This window comes from Xenia sp. Carnegie-2017, unplaced genomic scaffold, assembly GCF_021976095.1.
Source record: "Xenia sp. Carnegie-2017 unplaced genomic scaffold, XeniaSp_v1 HiC_scaffold_1, whole genome shotgun sequence".
Lineage (NCBI taxonomy): Eukaryota > Metazoa > Cnidaria > Anthozoa > Malacalcyonacea > Xeniidae > Xenia > Xenia sp. Carnegie-2017.
Genome location: NW_025813402.1, coordinates 2,787,710 through 2,800,649, shown reverse-complemented (window position 1 = coordinate 2,800,649; position 12,940 = coordinate 2,787,710). Strand labels below are relative to the sequence as shown.

Here is a 12,940-nt window from a genome sequence, read left to right as displayed (position 1 = left end):
TGAACCCCCAATGCATGCATGAGTTATAACACCAGCTTTGAACCTCTCATGCATGAGTTATAACACCAGCTTTGAACCCCAATGCATGCATGAGTTATAACACCAGCTTCGAACCCCTGATGCATGCATGAGTTATAACACCAGCTATAGTCTTCAAGAAATCTGGTCGTTTATACAACAACAGAAGTTTAATTGTACTGTAAAAACTTTATGATTTTGAATCATAATCTTTGATGCAATGAAGATAAAGATTTTAGTCTTACTTGGAGTGATTAACTCTGGTATAGGTTAAAATTTTGAAAGCAGTTTAAAGCTGTAGTAATACCACAGAGAAAAGTTGATCTAAAGCCTTAATTCCACAAGCGAAATTTTTCGCGAGAAATGCAATAGCGCTAAACGCAGATAGTTGAGAAATTTTGTCTGTGGAATCATGGCTTAGAATTTGTTTTGTACGACTAAACATTGAAAAATTTATTTCAAAGTTTGTTCATACAAATGGCCCACACCAGAGATGTTCAAGCGTTATTGTATAGCTTTCCTTAATATCACTCGATTATTTTTTGGCGCTCCACCACTGGAGTGGGATGACGATCTTGGTACACGGGCAAATGCTTTGGCTATATATTTGAACGCTAGGCAGGTACGGCATATTTTTATCAAAATATATTGTTGAATTGAAGGTATGAGAATCATTGCATGTATAAATTACGAATTACTCGTCTAAAAAAAAGAAGTATAGCGGAGCTGTTTTATTGAGGAAAATTACCACAAACATTTGTCATCGTCACTCATAAAGATCTCCATTCCATACAGGATATTAGTAATTCAACAAAAACAGGTTTGATCTTTGGAGACATTATATACTCGATGGACATTGTCTACAACAGTAAACATGAAAAAGACAAGCTGTGTGTTACGTTAGTAAAACAATTAAAGGATGGTATACAGATAAATGAAAACCTAGACATCTTAGATAATGAAGAAATGGGTAAGTTTCTAGCACACGTTGTAGTAAAAATTATCAACTCCACACAATTTACAAAAAACGCATCACTCAAAAAGTATTTAAATGAAGCTCCATTTAAGTGACCATCATTGCTTCGTTTCGATTTTCAGATATCGTTCGCCAACTTGTATGGAAACAAAGTTATAAATTCGCTACAGGAGAAGCAGGACGCGCTCGAGGAAAATATTTTTTCGTTTTTTCTTTCTACCCGCCTGTAAAAAACGAAGAAAGAAATCATAAGACTGTCGCCCATTTCAGTTAGGGGATTTATCTTTTTAGTTTTTATATTTTAAGTAATTTCCAGTGTCCACAACAAATTAATCTAAAACTGAACGTTTTAGGAAACATTTCCACATCTTGCGTAAGAGAAATGATAGAGAAGGCTTTTCCTGGCGACAGCAAAAAACAAATCAACAGACACATAGATGTCATGAATAAATACATTCTGGAGGATATTGTGCTACACCACTTCTATAATGACACAAAAGGATGTATAATACCGAAAAGAACAAAGCAAAAGCAAAACACAACAGAAGACACTTTGTTGACAAATACAGGTGGGTAATATACAAAATTCGTCGATGTTTGTTTACACCACTAGCCACAAAGCTTACTTTATGAAGAACTAGACAAGCTAGAATTGGATGAACAATGAGTTTCATTGTATTTTACGCAATTATATATACATGTATCTATTGTAAAATAAAAGTTTCTCCGGATTTTAAAAAATCATTTTTATGATTTTAATAACAAACGAAGATTCAAGAATTTTCTAGCATGACTATTACGACGTATTTTCGTGTTCTTGGAGCTGGTTGCCAGGACGTCAAAAATTCATTTTGTCGTTAATTTTCACAGTACATGATTTCTTCTCAATGATACTTAACAATACAATAGCGACTAAATCCCATACAAAATACAGAGAGAATATTATTGTTATAATGTTATATCTACTTATATTTACACAATTGTTGACTTGATATCCAATTAAATTATTCTGTTGCAACAAATATCATAGTTTAAACATTTTGTTTACTTGGGTACAGAGCAAAACCTAAGAATCTCAAGAATATATGTATCATTTAAATGGTTTTAGATAGTTTGAAGGAATCGAACAAAACACTATCAGATGACCCTTTGAAAGAGGAAAATTCACCAGACGAGAAGAAAGTACAAGAAACTGATCAGGAAGATGTAAAAGTTGCGACTACAAACGGTGAGATAGGACAATTGCACAAAATTGCTATTTTACAGTAAATTTTATCGTTGTAGAACAACGAATTCAACATTTATTTACACAACAGGAATGATGAACGTAAAAAATCCACCAAAGATTATCTTGGTCCCAGTACCTGAACCCATACCACAGACGTCATCACCAATCCCACCAGCAACGCCCGCAACGCCTGTTTAAAGAGAGAAGGCTCAATTTTATAAACATCTTATAGACGTATAGTGCACCTAACCTTAAATTTTTTTGAACAAATTTCATAAATTGTAAACTTTAAATAATATGAGTGAAATATTTATTATAATTGGATAAAAACCTCGTTTTACACAGCTTCTAGCGTCAAGGATTTTTATCCAATTCAAAAAAATAAATTATCAGTATTATTTTACCTCCACAATTTATCAAATCAGTAAAAAAAATACATAAGGTTAAGTTTAATTCAAACGTTGTTAGGTTTATCGTATTAAAAAATGGCGAATGGGTCAGATTGACGTTTATTGGGCTTACCGTTATTGAAAAGTTGATGTATTATTGTCATACACAGTTGCCATATCTTCATGTTGACAAATAAACAAAACTTTACGGAATTTTTCCAATAACGTCAATAATTGATTTCGTCGTAAATTTTCGTAATACATGATTTCTTCTAAATGATGCTTACCGTTAAAATAACGACAGAGCCTAATAAGAAACACAGAAAGAAATTTAATCTTAACTTTGCCAATTTTTATAAAATAACTGATTAAGACGAAACACGTGTAACTTTGTAAACTGGTCTCTTCATTGACGGGCAAAACACTTGGATTAATAAGAATATTCTTTACTCTAATTGTGATCATATCTTACGTAACGACAAAACTTTAATCTTCACCTAAATAAATACATATTTCCCAAAAAATGGCTTTTCTTAAATATAATGTTTGGATTATTACGTCTGCAAATCACTGGCTAAATATTTGAATTTAATTATATTAAAATGTATTGCTTAAGTAGAGTCGCCATTAATACCTTTTGAAAAGTTTCTGGGCATCAGGATCGTCAAAATCAATACAATGGGAAAATACTTCATTGTTATCAACAACACCACTCTTTTCGGGAATTAAGGAGATGTACATGTGCAGCTACATGAAGTAATGACATGGAAGAAATTAAGGAGATATACATGTGCAACTACATGAAGTAAAGCCCCGTGCTAAGTCCACTTCATAGTGCCAGTCCACTTGAAGAAAAACGGTAATTTTACCTGTAATAATAAATGATGTTTCAACATCCAAATCACTCGTTGAACTTGATCTGTCTTAAAAAGAAATATCAAGGTGTTGAGATGTACCCATTACAATGAAAACAAAAGCCGTTTACGATGCAATGATGAAGTGCTACCTTCTGCTGAACAGACCATAATGGACTGGCATGCTCCCCCAAGGGAGTTGGTAACGAAAATTGAGCTAAATGATCATGAAGAGACATGCCAATGTATTCAGATGAAAAATGTTCAGCAATTTCAGATTGGCTAAAAAAGCAACACCTGCAGGTCAACTTACTTGTCATGATTAAGACGACAAATCTTACACAACAAATAATTGTTGAATAACGTTACTGACTTTTAAAACTAGGCAATATATGGCGGGTATGCATGTATAAAAATAACTATTCACGTGTTTTTTTTCAACCAACCAATGAATAGAAGCCATTGGCGAAACAACATAAACATTACTCTCACAGAGAGGGTAAATTATCTTCGCTTTACCCCAATAAACAAGATGAGCTGCGATGGAAAATATCTGAAATTATAAAGCATGGATCGACAAATAATCTACTGCATTATGAACAATATAACACGAATATTTGAGTTTTAATAAAAAATATAACAACGACAATGTATTTACCAAAGACAAAGGAATATCAGTATCCTGTGATAATGTCTGGAAGCTAAACATAGATCGAATTGCAAAAAAAAAGTAAAATATGATCTGAAATCTTATAGCAAAAAAACATAAAGATATTTCTCAGTTACAGGTAAAAGAAAATTAGAAGCAGGATGTAAGAGTTACCTCTTTAAAGGAGTTGACATCTTTACAAATCTAATAAGATCTGGAGAAGAATCATTCGGAAGCAAAGATGACAATGAAATTTCATCTACCAGCAGTAGAAGAGTATGATATGGTCTAAAAGTTAGAAAGGTGTAACATGTTAACTTGAGAATGAATATTTGAACTTTTAAACAAACTCGGCAACATTACATGAAAAAAAAACATATGAAATTCACTGTAACAGTGAAAAATAATACGTAGAAAAAGTCACTCGGCACAAACATAATGTAGTTAATGCTAAGAGCAACAAATATGCGCAAGGAGCAACGATTGGCCACAAATCAGGAAAAAAAAGGGAAAGACTCGCGCCAGAATGACTAAAAATGCACTAGATACAATAATCTTGAATTCTTTGCGTATTATTAATTTATAATGCTGTACTTTGTTAATACAGAGGAAAATTCAGTAACATAGAGAAAAACAGTTCAAAACTGCAAACATAGAGCGAATAATCAATGTATGAATGAACGTAATGAACCGTTGAGAAAAGAACTTTAACTCCAGACCAGTGGCTGGCGTAGCAAACCAAGGCGTTTGGTCGTACTGTGTAAATATTTTGTGTTCAATCACAGTAAAAACAATAGATTTCTAAAGAAAGAAATAATGCTATTGATCTAAACTTTACATAGCAGGATCCAACGCGCATGATTGCTATACATACGCCACAGGTTTACAGATTTCTGCTCATAGATGTGAGAATGACAGTTTATGCCATTTACTCGTCCAGTTTTGCGCTTCGTAGTAAGTTAACAAATTTTTTTTCATAGGTATTATTTATGATTTTGCTGTGATTTTGGTTTTCCCAAGATTTAATTGTGTTAGATAAGATTTCGCGAGTAACTGAACTGTTTCACAACTCAATTCTTGAGCGTTTGTACATATTATGAATTTGCAGTATGCAGTTGGCAGTTTTGAGATTTTTCTTTGAGATACAAAAACTTTCGTTTGTAACAAAAAAGAAGTTAAACTTATTTCAAATCGTGTATTTTTGTCAAGTTGTACACATAGTGAAAAATACCTCATGGCAGATAAACAAGCCAGTACTGCCTCTGGCTAAAACGAAATAAAAAATATAATTCACTGGATGATGGTACATGAAGGATGACGAAAAAATTGAAAAACAACAAACTTTAAGAGAAAAAAATTAAAATACCTTTATAACAAACTCAGAGTTGAAATTATGAACTTTTTGAGGTAAACAAAATCCAACACGAACCCAGTTGTTCATTTTAAGATCAACCATTCCAGTTTCACTGACACTAAGTACAATTTGAAACTTTTTTAGGAGATAAACACAAACACACAGCACAAAAGTCAAAGCTTAAAACAACAAAGACAAAACTGTTGATTTATGCATCATGCTCTGTACATATGTAGCTGCATGTTTAATCTTCAGTTCAAAAAAATTTTATGATTATTGCTTCTATTCATATTATCATCTCACCTACAAAAGGTACTACAAAGAGTTCTAGCAAGAGAGCTTCTTGATAAAATAAGGTGAAATGGAGAGATTTCGTTGGCTAAAATATAAGCAAGAATTTGCATTCATTTGATTGCCTATTTTAAGTAATTTACTTCAAATTCAAATTAACTCTCATTTTCCATTCAATACAACAAACCTTCAGGTAGCTCTGAAACTTCATCGTGTATTTCCAACATTGTTTGCCTTTCTGAACTAAAATAACCACATCTGAAAAGGAGACAGTCCCTTTTTAAAATTTCAGCATGTGTGTAGTTTTCATTTTTGCACAATGGTTTTAACCTGAGTTCTTCATGTTTCAAAGCAGTAGAAATCTTGTGAGAAAGGTCATGGTAACTTTCACAGATTGAATAATCAACATCCGCCTTTAAAAAGACAATATGACACATTACTTTTTACAATTTCAATATCCGCACCATTAAAGTACTTCAACTATATTTTAGATATACCTGAAGAGCAAAAACAATGTTGAACAGTTTGATGTCATCAACATCAACTTTAATATCATTTCTCTAAAGAAGAAATATGCCAAAATAATCAATTAAAATGCTAAACTTTAAGCTATATAAAACACGAAGAAAATAAGAAACTAAATATACTGCGTAAAGTTTCAAACCTTTATCTTCAAAAACATAAATATTACTTTTATCAACAAATATCTAGCAGACATGTTGTAAAAGTCAATTGAAGTCTTTCGTTCTACCTGATTAAAGGAATTATGCGATACGAGAGTAGGATGGCCAATGAATAATATGTCATCAATTCTCAATTCAAACTTCTTTCCGCACAACTTTTCTCCAGGAGTTAGGACATTAGCTAGAGTTTTATCTAAATAACTAAACAACCAACAAATGTAAGATTCATTCGTAGAGCAATAATTGGAAGGGGGGGAGGCAAAATTCTATATGCTATAATCCACTGAAATCAATACACATATCCTGTTTATAAAAATATCCCCCCCCCCCATTATCATTCTGGCGGGGCAACTGTATATTTGGTGGCTCAGGCAAGGTCAGTGGATGACAACACAGATTAACAAATTGACATAAACTCCTTGGGATAAAGTACAAACAAAGTAGAGTCACAAAAATTTTTCTCCACAAGGAATCAGCAATTTCAACCCATCACATATTGTGCTGCGCCAGATAGAAAATATATTAGAGGTACTAGAATAAGAAAATTGAGATTATATTTAAATTAACCTCAATTTTTTTTCAGATGCAATGCTTTTGCTGCCATTTTCATCATCTGCAAATCAAATTAATATAATTCAAACATTAAAGGCCTGACAGCTAGATGTCATTTGGTACTGGAAACCTTTTAAGCTGCACACTCCAACCTCAAAATTAGCATGCATGCATAAGTGATTAGTTTTTATCAACATGGGTGCATAACACAAACTTTCCAGTCTTGTATGTCAGCACAATGGTATTAACGGTACTGCGCAATATTACATATTTCTGAAGTTTTAATTGAGCTGCTACGGAATATTCAGAAGAGTGTCATCATCTATTTTTCTGAAATCATTAGTTTGTACAGTTATTGAACACTGTATATTTGCGTAGTATGACTAAATAGACGGGCTGGCTACGCCACTAAATATACACCAACAGCTAGAATGGGATACAACTGTTAAGTTACGTTGACATTATGAAACTGTATTAATAATCGTACCATTATGATTCATAAGCTCATTATACGGGTATCTAAACAGTAATTTCTCGCCTCTGCTTCCAGCTGTAACTAAAATTATGTTCACTGGTTGAAGTAAAGACATAGTAATGACATTATTATTTCATCTTGCTCTGGCTCTGACCATGATTTGTCATGGTATTCGTTATCATTTACTAATGGTTATATCTGCTGCAGGCCATATAAGTTCGGTATTTCCCATCAACCAGATGGATACTGCAAACATTCTTTGCAGTTTTTTACAAACAGATAGTCAAAACGAAAAGCATTTTAAGAAGCCATTTATACCCAAGAAAAAATTATCGAAGAAGGCAAAAGGTGATTTATCTTTGTAAGAATGATTATATATTTTGGTTAATTCGAAATGTTATCGTCAGAAAAGTGAAAAACCAATAACTGTTATTTAACGTGAATTTACGTTAAAATTATTTAACATGATTTTTCTTACAAAACAAATTGTTCAATGTTTTATGTTTACATTTAATATATTCTAACGACCATGACAGCACGGGGCTGGACAAGCACGAATGCAAGTATGAGCGCATACTGGAGGACATGGAGGTGGGGGTCCTGGTGGAGCAGGATTTCCTGGTGGTCCTGGTGGTCCAATTGGTCCCATCACACCTGGATCACCAGGAGGTCCTTGATGGCCAGGTGAACCTGGTACTCCAGGTGGTCCATCACGTCCAGGTGGTCCTGCTGGGGCACCTGGCTGCCCTGGAGCTCCGGGTGGTCCAGGAGGTCCAGGATGACCCAAAGGTCCTTTGGGTCCGTCTGGTCCCATTGGTCCAGGCATACCCATAGGTCCATCCATGCCAGGTGGTCCTGGTGGTGGAGGTGGAAGTGGAGGAGGTGGTGGGGGATAAGATGGAGGTGGAGGATGACTGCAACACGTGTGAGAACAAACTGGTGCACAGATTCCTGGACATCCACCACCACAAGGACTAGGAATAGCACTACGTGCATCTAGTTACACAAAAAAGCACATTTAAACAATGTAGAATTGTTAAACTAACCGTAGATTTTTTCCTTCTTCATGCATTGCAGTATTTTACGCTGTTGCTTACGAAATGTTAGAGAGTATTAAGTATTAAATAGACGAACTTGTTGGGAATGTAACTGTCATGACAATTTTCAAAAAAATCACAAGTTAATTTTTATAGTTCGAAGTTAGTTGACGTTGTACGTTTGCAGTTAAAAGAATTTTCATGCTGTTGTATATTTCAAAGGAAATCTTCGCGATATGTTTTCTATGTTTAACGATTTTATATTTCCTATGTTTAACTCTAGCTAAAAGTACAAATCATGTTGCTCACACGAAATGATTTTTTAAAAATTTTGAAGGAAACTATGATTGTTAAACTAGAGCAAATTGAAAAATTATATTTGCTTATAATGTAAAGCAAAGTTTATTGGTAGTTATTGTAACTACCGTCAGTAATTACAACGTTATTAATGTAATGGAGTCTAGTATGAAATCATTAAAACATAGTGCTATTTCTAATGTATTGCCATTATTTGATCTGCTGTTGCTTTATATTTTTTTGGGTTTAATGCCAATTCCACACTCAGTGCTGCAATTCATGTTCAACTAACACTGTTGTGGTTCAAACATAAAACAATTGACTTTTTGGTAAAATCAAATCATTCTTGGAATGTTTCCTGCAGAATATTTAACTGTCCTTACGTTCTGTTTTTGCTGAGCCTCGTTTCATAATTATCTTGGCTTGTCCTAAACATATCACTCCAGCTACTAGGAGCCCTGTCAGCGCCCAATTCATCTTGAATTACCAACAAAAACCTACCATGAAGGATGAAATGTGAATTATTATACAAGTCTACTTAAAAAGACTTCAAATGATGACAAGATTTTAAGTGAAAACTCAACTTACCACTAGACAGTTAAGAGTTCCTTCTTCTCTTTAAACGTTAGTGAAAAACTGTTTGACAGTTATAAATGATACAATATGGGGCCTGTTTGATTGTCATCAATAAATAAGTGGTTTTTCTGGTGTTGCGAAAAAGTTCTTTGTTTTAAGCCAAATTGCTTGTGTCCATTTTGTTTGGTTTTACGACTGAATGAATAAGTTAATGACCGTGTTATCTGAAAAGAACACCACCAAAAGTTTTATTAATTTCTCACTTGCAGTAACAGGTAGTTTGCTAATATAGCCTCATTCACGATCAAAAAAATATCAATTTTCAACATCAACACTGAGTTTTTTTGATTTCCCCGCAGTTACAAACACCAAAACGCATATTTGTTTTTTTTACAACATGAAAGTAAATTGATAAATTAGAGATGGGTTGTAGGAATATTCTCTCTTGTTGTAATGAGATGTCATTTTGACGGAAATCGAATTCTCAATAAAGAGATTGGAGCCTAAAAAATGGTTATGAAAAAATCCATTAGCGTTTGATTTTTATAATATTTATTGAAAAAAGGCAAGAGACGTTTCGTCTTAACTCAAGATATCTTCAGACAAATTACAGAGATTGTGTTACTAGGAAGTATATACAAAATGATATTTATTTTTATTTATGATAACAGATGACTCTGGATGTGCAACTGGAATTTAATGCGAATACGGAGCACTGATAAATTTGATTTAAAAAAAGGAAAAGGCAAGTGTAAGACAGGGGGGAGACAAGTCATTAAATAAGTTAGTAATTATTTACCAGTGTGAACACTAACTATTAGTTTGAAAATATCTTGCGTAAAGACAAAACGTCTCTTGCTTTTTTAAATAAATACTGTAAAAATAACGTAGCTATATAGCCTTCTTAAAATCGATTTTTTACACTCTAATCTTTATACTGATAAATGTAACATTCATCAATGCATATGGGGCCTCATAAAACCTTGTTAAGCTCATCTTAAAGTGTTGATTTCTAGAAACCATGAAATTCAACTTTTTCAATTGAAGTTATACATGAAAGATATGTACATATCAGCAAATATTGCTATCGTAAAGGCTAATTGTTAATTATTAATTAATAATTTCAAAAATACAAAATGGAGTTTTCAAAAATGCCTTACAAGCAACTATTCTGATTGACTTGCTCACGAGTAAATCTGTAGTATTGCCTTAGGAGTGAAGCAGGAATACAACACAATTATTTCATCAACAAACGACAATATCAAATGTTATTAAGTAGGTCGTTATTAAAACATCTCCATAGTAAAATTTTCTGGTGATATGAGACTTGTTTTTTGTACTAACTTTTCAACTCTCAGTGGAAAAGATGACTTCAAAAGATAAAAAATTTAACACTGAATTATTTCTTTCCAATCTATAATAAAATATTTTCAACGTCAAACACCCTTAATCATATTCTGTTGACTCAAATAATCTATAACCGACTGAATCCCCGACGAAATCAAACACGTGCAATCAATCAGATGCTGTGATGTATAGTTTTCATAAAGACAGATATTAACAATTGATATATTTAGATTAATGATTATAATAATCTGTATTAAGCTGTATACGTGATTTTTTTCTTCTATAACTCAAAGCAATATCTCTAATGGCTTTTTATTAGTGATTATAGAAAAAAATTACTTAATACACACGACAATCAATAAAAGACTAAAGCTAAACGTTTGTTTTTTCATTAAATTTTTATATATGTTTGACATTTGTCCCATTTCAGTGAACAAAATATTGTTAAGAAAATCATTTTCCTGGAAGACCTGCATGACCAGCTCCACCACGTGTCCCTTTTCTTCCTCGTGGTCCAGGAGGTCCAGGTGGTCCAGGCTTGCCAGGAGGACCTGGTGGACCATAAATTGGTGGTGGGGAAGGAGGTGAGGTTTCTTTTGGCAGTGAATCTCGACGTCCAACCGGTAAATAAGGCATTCCTGGGGGACCTGGTGGTCCTGGGAGTCCTGGGGGTCCTTGTACACCTTGTGGACCTTTGGGACCATCGGGCCCAGGTGGTCCAGCAAACCCTGGAGGGCCATCCATACCTGGTGGTCCGGGGGGTGGAGGAGGTAAAGGACTGTAGAAAGGATTATTTAAGAAGCGTTTATCTATAACAGAGAATTAAAGCGTGTTTTTATTTATATTACAAGAATTTCGAAATTTTGAATTCAAACTTACCTATCTTTCGAGCATTACTGCATGCTAAAAATACTAAAACGATCACAATGAAATTTGAATCCACCATTTTCTGTAAAAGAAAGAAAGATTTTTGTACAAGTACTTCAGCCTTGTAGCTATGACAAAATACGCTGGCTTCAAACATCCTTTATCTCTATTCTTAATGAGCTGCGAACTGTGGCTGAATTTTCCTGAAAATTTAAGACAGTGTTGTTTTGTTTTCCAGTTGAGCAAATGCTGTACGATTTTATCTTCTTTTTAAGAGGATATAAAGCGTAAAATTGGTGTCTATATTTCAATACTTTCTACCGTTTGTATGCGCCTTTCAAGATGAACGCTATAGTGTCAGAGCACATGTTAATGTGAAGTCAGTGATTAAACATATCTAAAACATTTTTGAAACACGCTTTACATTGAAAATTAGTAATAAGTAAAAAGAAATAATCCTTGCAACGAAAAATAAAATAAAACATTAAAATATGAATCAATTTCTTACCTTGTTTTCTCTTGTTTTTTTCAGCGAGATTCTGTGATGAGAACAATCCAAAATATCTGTTATCAACAGGTTTTTCTTATTGTTTTCATTATTGGACAGGTTACATACTTCATCGTTTCAAACTGTCATTGGTACATTGTTCTACCGTACAAGTGCCGGATTGTTTACATGAGAAAGAAACAAAACAACAAAAGAGCACAAGGAATAATAAAGTAGTACTATTAATGTATTTTTTTCAAGTATTTAAACAAATTTTTATACTTTAATAGTTGATTGAGACTGTATACATGGAAAATCAAAAGAAAAATACATTTCTTTGAAGTGCTTCCCAGTCGAGGAAAGCTTTCAAACTCAAAAGGCTCATTTTCAAAAAACCGTCAAAGTTTTTAATCTGTTCTATAAGTTAAATTCGACTTTTCTCAGTTTTTCACAGTATAACAGCAGGTCTTATGTATCACATAATTATCTTCAAGCAGAAAAGGGTTTGGGAACGAGATTTTCTCAGTCAACTCAAATTTGTGTTTGACTTCACTGAAAGTTTCAGAATTGAGCTCTAAGCTGCTGATCGAAAAATCACACAACGATGGAGGCAAAGACAGATAAGGTTTTCAAATAGTTGATGATGAATATGATGAGAAATGAATGATGTTTATAATTTTCCCAGTTTTAGCATACATTGAGCAACAAATGGCATAACATTTCAAGTTAAAATTCATCATTATTCATGCTATATTTTTAATCAATGTCGATAAATAAAAATTGTCAAACGACTTTTTATTTTTATAGAAGAAAACATGGTGTTACAGTGTGAGTTTTGATAATAATGATTTAAACTTGTA

General features: G+C 33.2%; 3 protein-coding genes across 5 annotated transcripts; 1 reads left to right on the top strand and 2 right to left on the bottom strand.

The window, feature by feature from the left end:
• The first annotated feature begins 146 nt into the window (after positions 1-146).
• On the top strand, positions 147-3,135 carry LOC124439500. The gene is made up of 7 exons (XM_046989739.1): positions 147-281; positions 483-640; positions 814-988; positions 1,117-1,263; positions 1,348-1,563; positions 2,103-2,222; positions 2,311-3,135. Exons 1-7 carry the CDS (start codon positions 239-241, stop codon positions 2,418-2,420), a joined length of 969 nt encoding a protein of 322 aa, XP_046845695.1. The 5' UTR covers positions 147-238; the 3' UTR covers positions 2,421-3,135.
• On the bottom strand, positions 840-7,672 carry LOC124439479 (GATOR complex protein NPRL3-like). Of its 3 annotated transcripts, XM_046989728.1 has the most exons (18): positions 7,482-7,665; positions 7,010-7,055; positions 6,511-6,643; positions 6,257-6,319; positions 6,090-6,172; positions 5,947-6,017; positions 5,772-5,847; positions 5,481-5,586; positions 5,346-5,380; positions 4,289-4,402; positions 4,124-4,166; positions 3,912-4,018; positions 3,618-3,747; positions 3,481-3,534; positions 3,246-3,358; positions 2,899-2,918; positions 2,745-2,790; positions 1,647-2,412 (listed from the first exon to the last, which is right to left on the bottom strand). In XM_046989728.1, exons 1-17 carry the CDS (start codon positions 7,582-7,584, stop codon positions 2,747-2,749), a joined length of 1,341 nt encoding a protein of 446 aa, XP_046845684.1. In that variant the 5' UTR covers positions 7,585-7,665; the 3' UTR covers positions 1,647-2,412; positions 2,745-2,746. The 3 variants fall into 3 exon arrangements, with proteins under 3 accessions (XP_046845676.1, XP_046845684.1, XP_046845668.1); XM_046989720.1 differs by lacking the exon at positions 1,647-2,412 and adding an exon at positions 840-1,218 and having other exon boundaries at positions 2,745-2,918; XM_046989712.1 differs by having other exon boundaries at positions 2,745-2,918; positions 7,482-7,672.
• A 149-nt stretch (positions 7,673-7,821) lies between these two features.
• On the bottom strand, positions 7,822-12,166 carry LOC124446198 (collagen alpha-3(IX) chain-like). The gene is made up of 4 exons (XM_046997061.1): positions 12,102-12,166; positions 11,606-11,675; positions 11,188-11,535; positions 7,822-8,465 (listed from the first exon to the last, which is right to left on the bottom strand). Exons 2-4 carry the CDS (start codon positions 11,670-11,672, stop codon positions 7,990-7,992), a joined length of 891 nt encoding a protein of 296 aa, XP_046853017.1. The 5' UTR covers positions 11,673-11,675; positions 12,102-12,166; the 3' UTR covers positions 7,822-7,989.
• Between the last annotated feature and the right edge of the window lie 774 nt (positions 12,167-12,940).